Source organism: Branchiostoma belcheri, unplaced genomic scaffold, assembly GCF_001625305.1.
Source record: "Branchiostoma belcheri isolate BF01 breed outbred unplaced genomic scaffold, Haploidv18h27 scaffold263, whole genome shotgun sequence".
NCBI classification, from domain to species: Eukaryota; Metazoa; Chordata; class Leptocardii; order Amphioxiformes; family Branchiostomatidae; genus Branchiostoma; species Branchiostoma belcheri.
This window is the reverse complement of record NW_017803869.1, coordinates 173,951-188,716: the sequence shown is the minus strand read 5'-3', so window position 1 is coordinate 188,716 and position 14,766 is coordinate 173,951. Positions and strand designations below refer to the sequence as shown.

Sequence of the window (14,766 nt, the reverse complement as noted above, 5' to 3'; positions counted from 1 at the left end):
CCAGGAAGAACAAATGAAATACCTTGCTGGTTCTTTCCTGATGATGTGGAGGGGACACTGTTTGGAAGGGTCACACTGATGTTCAAACCTGGAACAATGAAAACAACAGAGACATTAAAAATTAATGTACACATAAAGCTCTTACATGTACCTATTGAATAAAGAGACTCTTACCTATTTGTACCAATATTGCACCTTTTACCATGTTCCTTAACAGACATCATTTATTACCAGGAAAACAGAAAGCAGTATTTCTTTTATCATGGAGGTAGAACACCTCCATGCTTTTATTAGTGTGGGATTCAGATTATATGATATTTTGCTGAGCAATATTGTTTATTACCTTGTTGTGTGCTGAAGGACTGTGCAGTCCTACTGGTACTAGTAGGGATCCATCCTGCCATAGCTGCAGATTTGGACTGCAGGACTTTATCCTTGATCTGTTCCCCATCCCACACAATATCATCCTCCCAGGACCGCTGGGCCACCATGTAGAAGTACTCCTCTTCTGGAAACTCAGACTTAGGGACCTCCTCTGCTTCTTCTGAGGTTTCCATGTCTTCTGTCTGATCTTCTGTCTTCTCGGCAGTGTCATCTTTCTGTGATTCCGGTTGGGAGGGTTTGGGAGGTTCTTCTTTTGTTGACTCTTCTCTTTCATCATCCCCTTCGTTACCGCTGTCACTGTCAGAATTCTGTAACAGTTACAAAACAAACTTCACCTTTCACACACTTTTCTGTATCACTGCAGAATATTTGTCACACAACAATGCTGAAGTTTAGACATTTGGGCAAATTTATAGGATGATTTTAGCTCAAAATGGAAAAATTTCAACAAATAAGAAGTCTGTGTCAATTGATAACAAATAGCTCCCCACCTTTTCATCAAGGAACTAAAACTTCATGTTACACAATGTATGATCAGCAGACCTGAATGTTTTATTGTGAGCTAACTGAGAAAGAACACTAACAACAAAAAAGATTTACTATAAAGAAAAGTAAGAACTTACGTCTGCCAGTTTGAACCCATAGTCGAAGCCCTCACCAGTCTCCGGTACCCCCAGCATGTCGTACCAGTACCTGGCAGGACCAAATCTCCACTCAGGGATCTCTGGTCTGTCCTCATCCTGAGTCGCCTCCTTCCTGGTTCCTGTGTCAGGCAAAGCTTCCATGGGACGCATCATCTTCTCCTGTGTCATAAAAAGTTCAGTTAAGAAAAGGAATATCTGAAGCTGTATACACTCAAATAGAGCCATAGAATTGTCAAGGTATGCACAGTCTAACAGTGTTTCTTTTCAACTTTCCCGAGAATAAAAACTTAAGTACACATAGATAGAAAAAGCCTTTTGTCTAGCTAGTTTAGTCAAATTATATCATGTTGTACTTTCCTCAGTTTCCTCTGTGGGACTAACACATGCTGGTACATTTTGTGTACAGTAATCTCTGAGTTTAAAAGGAAGCTGCACTTTGACAGAAAAAAGCTAGGGGGAGCATAGAGGTCACTACCTCATCATCAGACATCCACTGGTCAGGAGGAGGGATGGGGCCGTAGTCAAACTCCCACCCCTGAAACTCCTCAGGTTCCTCTCCCGTCGGCCGCCGCCGTTTTCTTCTCCGCTTGGCACCTCTCCAAATCTGTGGCAGCGATGACGGTTTCCCCGGCCCAAACAACTTGTTAAATCTAAGAACCTGTGTGTGACATGAGGGGTTCACATACTGTTAGGTCTTCAAATTATAGCTCTAATTCTAGAATCATACAGTATTTAAAAGATGTATAATGGACATTTTTCAGCATAACCATATAGGGATCTGAGGGACCATATAGCAAGAAACAACATATATCAACAAGGACTTTTATTCACAGTATACTAGTAGTTACTATAATAGATTATTCCAGCTTTCAATATACAGATGTAGTTAAATCTCTACTAGCACAAACCCTTACCTTTCCATGTCTGAAATGAGGAAACAAAACTGTTACATCCGGCAGTTCTTTCCCTTTGAACAGAGCATCCTTCAGACTGCCACCACTGGGAGATTTCTCCATGGATCTTCTCCTCTTCCAGTTCAATTCTGGGGAGCTATCAGATGCCCTCCTTTTGCCATCACCCTTCTCGACTAGATTGTCCTCCTCTTTTCTGGAAATTTCTCCATTTGTACTTGTAGGAACCACTGATGGTAAGATGATTCCGGCGTCAGCGAACAGTGAGTTCCCAGCATCCCTCTCATCATGAGGGGATGGTCGACCTTTGAACTCCTCCACGGGAGAGCTTCTGGAGTCCATTTTGGTTGCCTTGGTAACCAGGCTGGAGGCAGGCGGGGGCATGAGCTGCCGGTCTGTCATCTCCCCCTCATCATCATAGTCATCATCATCATCAGAGGTGGAGTCTGAACCTGAGTATATAGAACATACTTTCAATCACCAAGGTTTACAGAAAGATATTGACAGCATCCAATAAGTTTCATATTATTACTGGCATTAACCTCCTTGCTGACATTAATGCTATAGCATATCCTTGTGTAGACATATTTCTTTTAAAATTTGATATAACATGAAGAGTACATAGCTGTATGCTACTTAAGTTACCTTGCTTTTGTATTATTTAGTAACTTTTGTAACTTTATAAGTTACTTTTGTTGATTATTTGTATTAGTTTGAGTTTGATGTTTTTGTTTGGGGTCTTCCCCAGGCCCAGGGCTCATTGAAAAGCGCCCCACGGGCGATATGTATCCCCCTGGTTAAATAAATAAAAACAAACAAACATATATGTGTACCTGGCTGGGGAACCCGTAGAGAGCCCATGGACTGTCTAATTTCCTGTTCATCAACCGCTTCATTGATGTCAGAATAGTCCACAGCACTGGGGGAGTTCAGCACCCAACCTGGAAAACATCATGATTCATGATATACATGTCTGTACATGTACAAGTACATAATACACCTAATATCTACAATCAAAGTAAGGAGTGTCAGTGCTGGCCAGCATTGTCAACAGATGTGAGCAGCGACGATGATGATGAAGTAATGTCATTTCCAAATACATGTACTAGTAGCAGTTTTATTTGCTACAGAAAAGGTGATATAATAGTAAGTGCTGGGCCCGGGTAGTTAGCACTCTTGGTAGAACTTTTGACAAATGTGGAATTTTTTTTATTATCAAGACTCATACATAAAAAAACTTTGATGTTTCTGAATAAACATTTTTACTGTCAAAAGATGTCTGTAACGTTAATGCTACAACACTGAAAACACATGTTTATGTAGTACAGTATATGTATCTTTCACACAGATCAAGAACAAACATGCCGACTGATATAAACTTCGTTCAAATGAAAAATATGATTTTGATGCACAAACGTTAACAAAGTTTCAGTTCTGAGTGCACATCTTGTACCAGTTACTTAAGGTAATAACTTCTTACCACTGGAGCTTGTCTGACTATCCTGTTCATCATCTCCGTTATTGTCTGTATCCGCTGTGATCTCTTGAACCAGGCTGCCAAATCCTCCAAGTGAGTTCAACTGATTCAAGTGTCGCTTGGATTCCTGTGCAAATTATAACATGTCGAATTACAATTACAATAGTCAAAACTAAAACATTTGTTTTGTGCTGTATCAGTGGTCGAAATACTTTTTTTCAGTGCTCTGCAATATTGCAGAAGAGTCAAAATTTTGTTCTGCAATTTGAAAATACTTTCTGCAAATACACAAGCCTCCATACTACAACCTTCTCAAACCATTAATGTCTTTTTTACATCATATATACCTTTGTAAATCTGTAGCATTACTGGAATTCTTTTAAGTTTAATCTATCACTCTTTTTAATTTCAGACTTTATAGATCCTTCTCCATAGAAAATTTATCATTTACTCGTATCTTCACGGGTCTTTCACCGCTGTCTCCCACTTCAAGCTACTACAACTAAAATCACACCTTTCCTGTAAATGTACTAGTAATCACACCCACATATCATCCTTCCACACAACATACTAATAAAAGACAAAAAAAAACTGTACTGAACTCTTAAGCAACTCGATATGATTTTGGTGCTACCTGAAACAGTCAGACTACTACCTTTCGTCAGTGACACTAAGAGAATTGCAGGTTTATAAGCACGAACTATTGATTCATATGCAAATTAGTGAAGACAACTTTTTGGAAGTTCAAAGGGAAACAAAAGATAGACAAGTCAAGATAAGGCGGATGCAAATTAGTAAAGCTCCTGTTGCTTCAAAACAGGAGCTTAAGTGTTGTCTGTCCTTGGGGCCAGAGAGTTCTAGTTTGCTAAATTGAAAACTATTGAATCTGGAGCCTATTTTTCCTTCTGCAAAATTGCAGATTGTATAAATTTTTCTTCTGCAATCTTGAAAATCTATCTGCAGATTGCAGACAGGTATTTCGAACACTGCAGATGAACTTTTATGATAGTATGAGCTACATGATTTATGATATATTCATCTATTTATTTGTTTATTTATTTATTATAGTATTTGTTTATTTTGGGTCCATAACATAAGCCAGCAAAGCCCTTGTGTTGCAACCCCAAACCTCAGAACACCCCAGCAATCCATTACAAGGACATTGCCAAACATATAAAAGACTGCCAAGAGGAATTACTATAAGAAAGTAGGAAATCTTCCAGACAGAAATGCAACATCTTGGACAGATTTCGGCTTGTCCTGGACAAACTTAGTCTCAACAAAACCAACAAAAGACCACTGAAATGTCAGCTGTGAGAAGCTCAGGAGAAATTTCCTTGATGAAAGAGACCTGTTTGCTTAATGAAATTAATTTGTGATGATGAGGGTTAGTGTTTCACTCAAATATGTTCTAATGGGGACTGTTGTGTTGAAAGAAGGCGGGGAAAAAAACTTAATTTCATGTGACATCTGGTCCCTTCAGTTTGACATTACATATTTTCAGAGGAGATCTCTCCTAGTCATACAAAAAAATCATAAGTCAAGTCTTACAGCAAAGTATCACAGAAAGAAAAAAGTTAATCAAATATCTTATCGAAGTTTTATCAAAGTTTTATCAAAGTTTTATCAAAGTTTTATCAATTTTATCGTAGGCCAACCAGTAGGTTATCAAACTACTAGAAATTCTTGACCCTTGTTTTGAAATGTCTCCAAGCCTGGTCATGGCCTAACCTTGGCATGGTTGGTGTGAGATTATGTTTCACCATGGAGAAACCTGTGGCCTTCCTGCAGCGCTAATTAAAACTCAAAACAGGCTAGAGGAGAGACACCTGTTAAGGCAGAAAACATTTTACAAAACTCACTTTCATATATTATGCAGAGAATCATTTATAATTACTTTTGGAACCACCAATCTGTCAATAATTTGTACAAGTTTACATGACTTATAGTATCAACAGAGACAAAATGGCTACCTTGTTGTCAACAGTGTAACAATTGTGTCTGTATTGACTCAGACTGAAGTTCTGCTGAAGGATACATTCCCTCACATTTGATTTCTGCCACACAATTGCAACACTTCTACCATAATACATTTTGTAGTAGACTTGTTGCAATTGTGTGGTGGAAATCAATAATTGTTGCAATCAAATGGTAACAGGTGACCTGTATCACTGAACTGAGGTACACAAGCATAACACAGAAGGAGTAATTATAGGCTACATTGTGACTTTATTTCACATGATGATAAATGATTCAATTTGAATTTGAATATGACCAAAAAAAAATTGTGAAAATTGTATGTTTGTTGAAATTACCCAAATTGGCTGTCAATCATGAAATTAGATACAGGGAAAATGAATGAACGAATGAATGAGTGAGTGAGTGAGTGAGTGAGTGAGTGAGTGAGTGAGTGAGTGAGTGAGTGAGTGAGTGAGTGAGTGAGTGAGTGAGTGAGTGAATAGATAAATGAATGAATGGAATTAAAATGTTAAAAGCAGTCAAAAGAATTCTTATCATCTTACCCCTCCAGACTTAGGTTCAAAGGTTACTGAAGAAGTCAATCAAAGATTGAACCCGGGTGACACAAAACAGATTTTAAAAAATTTTGACCCCTTCTTAACCCAAGACTAGGGTCAGACCAGAAACTTCAACTCAAGAATCTTAATCAAGTTGAACTCGAAGAAAGGAAACATTCCTTAACCCTGACCCTGGAGGCATTCAGAATAAGGCTGGGTTTAATCAAGGCATTTAATGAAAAGGTCAATCAAAGAACGAACCACTGCAAACCAGACTTCAAGGAAGCAGCAACCCCAACTTAACCTTAAAGGCCATGGTCACACAAGAAACTTGAACTCTAAAAAGGAAGTATTCCAATAATCTTTACCCTGGAGCACTTGAAATGTAAAGCTGTGGCCTATTAAGTCAAGTATGTTTAATGAAGTCAGTCAATAAAACAACTCAATGAACCACTTGAAAACAGATTAAGAAAATTGTGCCCCCACCTTAACCTAAGACCAGGGGTGAAACTTGATACGCAGAAAGGAAATATTCTTATAAACTTGACCCTGAAGCTATCAAATATAAACCTGTGTCATATTAAGCGAAGGAATTTTAGTGAATAAATCAACCCAATCAATGACTACATCACTGCAAATAGATTAGGCCACACCAATTTAATTTGTTGCTTCTTGGATTTTTTCTGAAAAATCAGGAGCGACAGGGCGAAATAAAAAAAACAGGCCAAGGCACCCCATGATAGCCGGAAATGTTACAATATCAGCCATGAAGCCAACAGGCTGGTTCGTAATTAAAACAATAGATTTTGAACTTTTCATGAAACATAATTGCATTGTTGCATTAAAAAACTTAAGAACTGGGAAGAAAAGGACTTTCTTCAACCATTGGGGTCAAGATATGTCTTTCATTGAGCATTTTGCAGTTTATTTAGAACCAAAAAAATTTTTTTTTTGAAAATCAGAAAAAAATGGATAGGGTGATCCGAGAAGCAACAAATTAAATTGGTGTGGCCTTAAGAAAGTCAGTGCCTAACCTTAACCTTAGGCCATGGCCAGACAAGGCCAGGATAGAAATATGAGCCAAAGGAAGGAAACAGTCCCATAGTCTTCAACCTATAAACTTTTACAGTCACTGTGTAAAACTGTACCACATTGGAAACAGGTTGCATAACCCAATCTAATTTAGCAACTATCTAATTAAGAAATAGCCCGAACCCAAATTTTTGCACCTGACAGTTTCAAGTTTTCCTGTCATCACTCTTTTTTCCTTTACTACATTTTCACTTTGGTTATTACTGAGACTATGAAAAGACATGGTAGTGGACCCTTTTCTTAACTTTTCAATGGTAATGGTCATGGAATGTAAGAATTTCTTGGACATGCTGTGAAATGAACAGTTTGCGACTATCAAAGGAAGTTTTAAATTCTTACAGTCGCCACCTAGTGGGCAGATTTCAAACTGCAGCAGTTAAGAGAGTCTGACTGCTTGCCGAGCTATGGGTTATTTCACAAGGGAAAATTCTGATGACTTTGGAGGTTTGAGCTCAACGGACAAAACAGGACTGCCTGGAGCATACATGTGAGAGAATTTGGTATGTGCCCATTGTCAAGTTCTGACAACTTGTCACCATGGTAGACAGCTCCAGAGACACTGAGACCAGACTGGGACTACATGTCACATGTATGTCACTGTAAAAGGGTAAAAGGCCTTTTCATTAGCCTCTACTCTTTAGGAAGTGGCTGAAAAGAGTAGAAACTGGCCAAGTAGACAGATAATATGCCAGGGGAGTTGGTCTGCTAAAGGAGTACAGTTGCTGCTCTGCTACTCTGAAGCCAGAAGTGACAGACCAACTACCCTGCCCAGTACGGTATCTGTCCATTTGGCCAATTTCTACTCTTTCTGGCTGATTCCAAAGCCTGTTAGAAGCTGATGGGAAAGAATGATTCTGGCAATCATGGTCAAGTTCGCCACAGTCTTGACCACACAGACTACAGGAAAATGTACCAGACAGATGATTTGTTGCTGACATTTGGATAGAGATGACATACATTACATTTGATGTGGATGAATGATCATGACAACTCTTATAAATCATGATAGAGACTACATGTTCTAGACAGCTCATTTGTACAGAGCTAAGGCCACACCAATTTGATTTGTTGGTTCTCGGATTTCAGAGGCTGAAATGTTTGGTGTTTTTTTTGCAAAACAGAAAAAACAAAGGGGGCGAATCTGAGAACTAACAAATTAATTTGGTGTGGCTTTATCATAATCATGATCAAGTCCACCACAGTCTTGACCACACAGAATACATGTTCTGGACAGCTCATTTCTCACCTAAATTTGGACAGAGCTAAGAGGATATTTGATGGCAAGATCAAGATCAAGTTCGTGATTTCTGTACAGCACCAAGGCTGGCAGACAGACCACCAGACAGAGAGTTTGTCACTGACACTGGAACATTAGGCCACTACAATTTAATAACTTGGTTCTCGGATTTGCCCACTTCATTTTTTTCTTGATTCACAAAATTTAAAACAAAAAGAATTCCGGTGCTAAATCAGCTCAAAATGCTCACATTTTGGCCCCCATGCAAGAGTTGAGCAAAATTCCTTGAACTATTTTCACAATTCCTACTGGGTATTTCAACGGTCGCCCCAGGCTTGAATACGGGACATTTCCCTGTAGACCTGAAATGGCTCTAGACTTGGCACCCCTAGTCTTTAGACAACTGCCATAGAGGCCGTGCCAAGTCTGGGACTTAAGTACATACTGTTGGCACAAGATTTAACCCCAACGCAGGCCTGATTTTCCGGGTGACATGATGACATCCCTGTGTGCTGCTTCACAGGCACGCAGCGCGGTGGCAGCAAGCTATTTTGTCATTGGCATTATGCCTTTACAACTGTTACAGAGGCCGTGCCAAGTCTGGGACTTAAATACATACTGTTGGCACAGGATTTAACCTGAACGCAGGCCTGATTTTCAGGGTGAGGCGACGACTGTCCCCATGTGCTGGTCCTGCAGTGGTCGAAATACTTTTTTTCAGTGCTCTGCAATATTGCAGAAGAGTCAAAATTTTGTTCTGCAATTTGAAAATACTTTCTGCAAATACACAAGCCTCCATACTACAACCTTCTCAAACCATTAATGCCTTTTTTACATCTTATATACATGTAGCTTTGTAAATCTGTAGCATTACTGGAATTCTTTTAAGTTTAATCTATCACTCTTTTTTTAATCTATCACTCTTTTTAATTTCAGACTTTATAGCTCCTTCTCCACAGAAAATTTATCATTTACTGGTATCTTCATGGGTCTTTCACCGCTGTATCCCACTACAAGCTACTACAACTAAAATCATACCTTACCTATAAATGTACTAGTAATCACACCCACATATCATCCTTCCACACAACATACTAATAAAAGACACACAAAAAGCAGTACTTAACTCTTAAGCAACTCGATATGATTTTGGTACTACCTGAAACGGTCAGACTACTACCTTTCGTCAGTGACACTTAGAGAATTGCAGGTTTATAAGCACGAACTATTGATTCATATGCAAATTAGTGAAGACAACTTTTTGGAAATCCAAAGGGAAACAAAAGATCAAGACAAGTCAAGACAAGGATGATGCAAATTAGTGAAGAAGCTCTGTTCCTTCAAAACAGGTCCTGGAGCTTAAGTGTTGTCTGTCCTTGGGGCCAGAGAGTTCTAGTTTGCTAAATTGAAAACTATTCAATCTGGAGGCTATTTTTCCTTCTGCAAAATTGCAGATTGTATAAATTTTTCTTCTGCAATCTTGAAAATCTATCTGCAAATTGCAGACTGCAGACAGGTATTTCGAACACTGTCCTGGCTTGATTCCCGAAAAAGGGGCTTCCTCAGACAGATTGGCAGTAATCCACGACAAAGCCTGTTCACTATGACACAAGCTGTCACCATCGAATGTATTTAGCATGTGCGAGTACTCTCCAAGCAGAGGTTGTGGGGGAATGATCGTTACATTTTTATATATGGCCGTTTTTTGTTGTTCTGATCCCCACCCGTCGGTGCCGCGGACCTTCTCTGGCTAATGGATACTGCCTGGCCAATTTGATACTGTATTTTTACCACCGAGAGGGATTGCTTGGAGATTATGTGCGAACCCTTTTCAAAACTTAGATGTGCCAATCAAAGACTTACTACGTTGGTGAAGATTCAACTCATCCAGGGGGGCCTGCAAGGGAGTGGGAGTGGGGGGGGGGTATCCCGACAATGCTCTATGCTGAATTCGGAAACTTCTCGATTACACTTTACACTAAATTCCAAGTGGCTACAACGCATTACACAGAATTAAAACGCCGAATACACTCTACGCAAAAATATTAGAGCGGTCCGTCTATGCTCTAAGTAGAATTAAAGCGGCTGATTACGCTCTATGGAAAAGGGCTTGCAGGCCACCATGAACATTCACTGATGAAGGGTGTCAATTCAGCACCCGAAACATTTGCTGATTAAAAATTTATCCAATTTGAAAAGACTAATTAAATGAAATTATTTTCTTACTGTTTAAAGACTATACTGTAACTGTTGCATCAGTGTTTTAAAACTGCACACTGGTCAAGTACTGTAGGTAAAGTTCCATCTTGTCTGCAAGACTGTATAAGACTTGGCTCAGGCAAGGCCCCCTATGGTCTGGGATATCCCTTGGCTCGAGTTGGCTGAGACAAGGCCCCCTACTATCTGGGAAATCCCCGGGTGAGTTCTGACTAGTCCACTGCCAGCCTGAAGTTGGGCCAATTTGCTCTTACTAACAAGACAGTTTTTTTCATACACAGCATTTTGAAGCCATCTGAAACAGATTAGGAGGTTATTCTGAGTGGGATCTTTTTTTGGGTGTGCCCAGACTTTCTGATCATTGAACTTGTCCTTTGTTTGACCGTGACCTCTGTGTATGACCTTGACCTCTGACCTTAAATGAAGATTCTTCGGCTTTCTCTTGCTTCTTAAGAAAGTCCTTTAAGACATACTTACCGGTAGACTTTTAGATCGTTAAACTTGTCCTTCTTTGAACGACCTTGACCTCTGTGCATGACCTTGACCTCCGACCTCACATCAAGAATCTTCGGCTTTCTCTTGCTTGTAAAGAAAGTCCTTTAAGACATACTTACCGGTACTCCTTAAGCTGCTGATGTTGGGCTGAAGTAATGCTTCTACTTGTATCATGGATACCACAATTTTACCTGTCAATTGACAGATAGCTTTAAACAATGTTGAGAATTAGATGTTCAAAGGTTACACCGAAGGGCGGTTACAGATACAGGTACAGATACAGAACAGTAGATATCTTAGCTATTCTGCTGCCTAACCCCATAGCCAATACAAATTTGGCACCAACCAGCTTCCTTTGTAGGATTAATTAATTAATTAAAAATAAGGAAATGGTGAATAGTGGTGAGTGTCAAAAAAACTATTAATTTAAAGGACTTGGGAACCACTATTCACAACAAAGGCAGATGATAATTTAAGTCAACCCCATTTCAGAATCTAAAATGTTAGAAACAACACTGTGACCCTCCCTCAACCCTTAAAATATATATATGTAGGTCTACCAAGTTGAAGACATTTCCCAAGACATGCCCCCAGACACCTGGCCTGTCAGACAACCTCAACCCACATACCAGACCTTGGAAGACATGGCCTCAAGCTGGGATCTGACACTCATATATCACAGGCCTTCACAGCAGACATCTTGTGAACTCAACGAAATAGGCTTCTAGGTCTGGCACAAGTTACTTCGAGAATATATATATTACTTAATGATAATCAAGACAATGTAAGACATTATCTTGGAATGTTTTTCAGCTAATGCCACCACTGATAGGTTTGAATGTAGTTCTTCACAATAAGAGCTAAGGATACAACTGTTACAGTGAGTTTTAATTTAATTATACAAAGCAAAACATTGCTTCTTATTTGTAAGTTTGGCACAATGTACTGTAATTTAAAGGAGTACTAACCTCCAGAAGGAGGTGCTATATTTCGACAGGCATTTATTTTTGGAAGTGAAAAATGCATATTATTTTACAGTATACAATTAAATGCCCATTTTGCGCGCAAGTCTTAAAACGCATCGAATCTAGGACAAACTCTCCAAATACCCTCAAAACTATCCCAGAATACACCACGCTACCCCATTGGTGTCTATGTTTTAAACAAAAAGTTACGTTACAGACTTCATTTCGGGGGCGATAAGAAAAATTTGTACCGTTTTGTGTCCTTTGGTATCTTACCAACCATTGTCCTTTTTGGTGTCCTTATCGCCCCTTATTAATGCCGCAAATATTGACGATGAAAAAAAACGGCGTAATCTAGTTATCCTTTCCATAAGTGGCGTAATCTAATTATCTGTTCAAGTAATACTTACATGCAAATAAGTTGAGAAAATCAAAACACGTAGGATGAAACTGGCTCCCACTGTATTCGACATCCTGATATTATAATATCCAAGCCACAGGTCAAACAAAGTAAAGCAAGTAAGTTCTCAATAATCAGCTTGTTAGTGTGCTTGTCTCCCATCATTTTCGCCGAAAAATGTGTATGTTGACCTGAAGTGTATGAGTATTGCGCAAGCCAGAGTTCCCGGATGTATCAATTGTGGTTCAGCATGGGGGAAAATGATATTAATATCACTTTACAAACATGCGCCGAGCAAGTCGTACAAGCAAAATTATGTAAAAAGTCGCCTAGTTATGTATTCATTGCAGCATGATGTATCGGAAAATAGCACTTCCTTCTGGAGGTTAGTACTCCTTTAAGAATACTAGAAGAATAATTTTAATTTAGTTTGAATAATAATCAAGAAACTGGCATTAAGACATTAAGATATTAGTTTGGAAGCAGTCGTCATTGACAAGCTTAAACTTATTAATAGTTCTTTGCAAGAAGGTACAACAGTAAGAGTTTTCCAACAAGCGACCCTTTTCTCTTCAAAATCATAAGAATACGTCTAGCCATATGGAACTGCATTAAAGAAATACTTAGTATTTAGTACTATACAGTGTGTATTTAGTATATACTCAGCAGCAGAGAAAATCCCAACTTAAAACATACCAGTTCAGTCCTGAGCGCACAGCAGATATCAGACTTGTTCTCGTGCCAGCCACTTCCAGCTGCTTCTACATGTGATGTAACATACAAGAACACCACTTCAGTCTGCCTGGGGTTCAATCATTGTATACATCTACAGTCAGGGCTGGACTGTCACACTGTGAAATGCAACCTGTTGTTTGCAGGTAATTTCTAGTTCAGAATCAACAATTTGGCTAAAAAATAAAAGTTGTATTAACATAAGAGTGGCTCGAAAGTTTGAAAATGACTTTTAAGTTTCTAAAGTCAAAAGTCTTAAGTTTTTAATTGGTAAAATGTGCAGACATCCTGCACCCGATAGAAAAATGGTAGGTTCCTTGTGGGTGACTTTGACAGAGACTTGGAGTGGAACCAGGGATCTAGCCAGCACCAGTTTTTCTGTCAATTGTACTCAGTCTAGTGTAACGGTTATGGCTTGGGTAACCCATATGGTCTAGTGGTTAGGATTTGGCACTCTCATCACCAAGGCCCGGGTTTGATTCCCGGTGAAGGAACCACTGTATCAATTAGGAGAGTAGAAACAGAAAGACAGTCCTGACCCCAGGCTGGGGATCGAACTCATGCCAAACCTGGGCACCAGCTTACAACCTGACGCTCCTACCGAATCGGCTAAAAGTAAAAGGTCTAGACCCATTGGCCGCATCAGTTGGTAGTGCCCATAAACCCCCCACTGTTACACTCAGGGCTCGTGACTGCGACTGATTTGGTCGCATATGCGCCCAAAATTTTGACGGTGCGACTACATTTGAAATCACGGTCGCACGGTGCGCCAATAAAATTTTTTAGCCTAATTTCATTCCATTGTCGGCACAATCTTGTGAATTTGTCGATCTCGCCATGACGCCGCAAAGAAAACGCTGTCATTGGTAGAAAATCAGACACCTCGCTGGCGTTTCACAGCAAAATTTTCATGTGAACAACTCCGAATGTCTTTGTTTACATCGTGAAAGCTCACCGATACTCCCGCCGGCCGCCCGCACCCGACCACATGGTCGCGGCATGACGCTAGTTTTCGGCAGCTCGGCGGAAAAATAATTCATCCCCAGAAGAAATGTTACGCATGAAAATAACAACTACAACTTGCTTTCCTCGTTATATGAGTTTTTGAGGCCGTAAAATGTTTAAAACCGTTGAAATTTGCTCGAAAAAACGGCTCGAAAATCTACGGCGAGACTGACAAAATGGCCGACGGTGTTTCACAACAACAGTGGTCAAAGGTCAAGATAGCATCCAAATGTAGATACATGTACTAAGTACATATTACAAGGTGCTAAAACGAAACTTTAAACGCATGAAAACATTTTTTTTCGGCTACAACTGAAATAAAAAATCACTTATATTTTTATAAGGTTAATTTTCAAACATTATTGAGAAATTTTCCGAATTTATTGGTATCTTGTGTTAGTGCGGTTGGATGCTGTGATTGTCCCTAATAGTAATACATTGGGAGAATCAGATGAGATATTAAAGATTATCATGCTTAGTATCGCGACCCGAGTGTCTCTCAAAAATTGTTTTTGAGTGGAGTTTATAGACATGATCACATTTTTAGTTGTTCAGCTGTGTCAATATGTGATTTGTTTGGGAAATAGGATTTGGTTTAGTTTTTAATATATCAATGTCAGGTACACCTTTGGGAATAATTGCTCCAAGTTCCAGGTAGTAAATACATGTACATTTTGTATCATGTATTTTT

The 14,766-nt window shown here is 39.3% G+C and overlaps 2 protein-coding genes across 2 annotated transcripts in view; both read right to left on the bottom strand.

Annotated features, from left to right (window-relative positions):
* LOC109472046 (transmembrane and TPR repeat-containing protein 3-like) overlaps positions 1-14,766 on the bottom strand; it is a 66,391-nt gene that overhangs the window by 34,479 nt on the left and 17,146 nt on the right. The window lies entirely within an intron of this gene.
* Positions 1-14,766, bottom strand: part of LOC109472044 (transcription initiation factor TFIID subunit 1-like) — a 42,641-nt gene that overhangs the window by 12,121 nt on the left and 15,754 nt on the right. Inside the window, exons 2-8 of the mRNA XM_019771617.1 lie at positions 3,420-3,543; positions 2,773-2,880; positions 1,943-2,391; positions 1,504-1,686; positions 1,008-1,187; positions 344-692; positions 23-88 (exon numbers count right to left, since the gene is read on the bottom strand). Of these exons, the coding sequence (XP_019627176.1) occupies positions 23-88; positions 344-692; positions 1,008-1,187; positions 1,504-1,686; positions 1,943-2,391; positions 2,773-2,800 (1,255 nt within the window). The 5' untranslated portion in view covers positions 2,801-2,880; positions 3,420-3,543. The remainder of the gene's footprint in view (positions 1-22; positions 89-343; positions 693-1,007; positions 1,188-1,503; positions 1,687-1,942; positions 2,392-2,772; positions 2,881-3,419; positions 3,544-14,766) is intronic.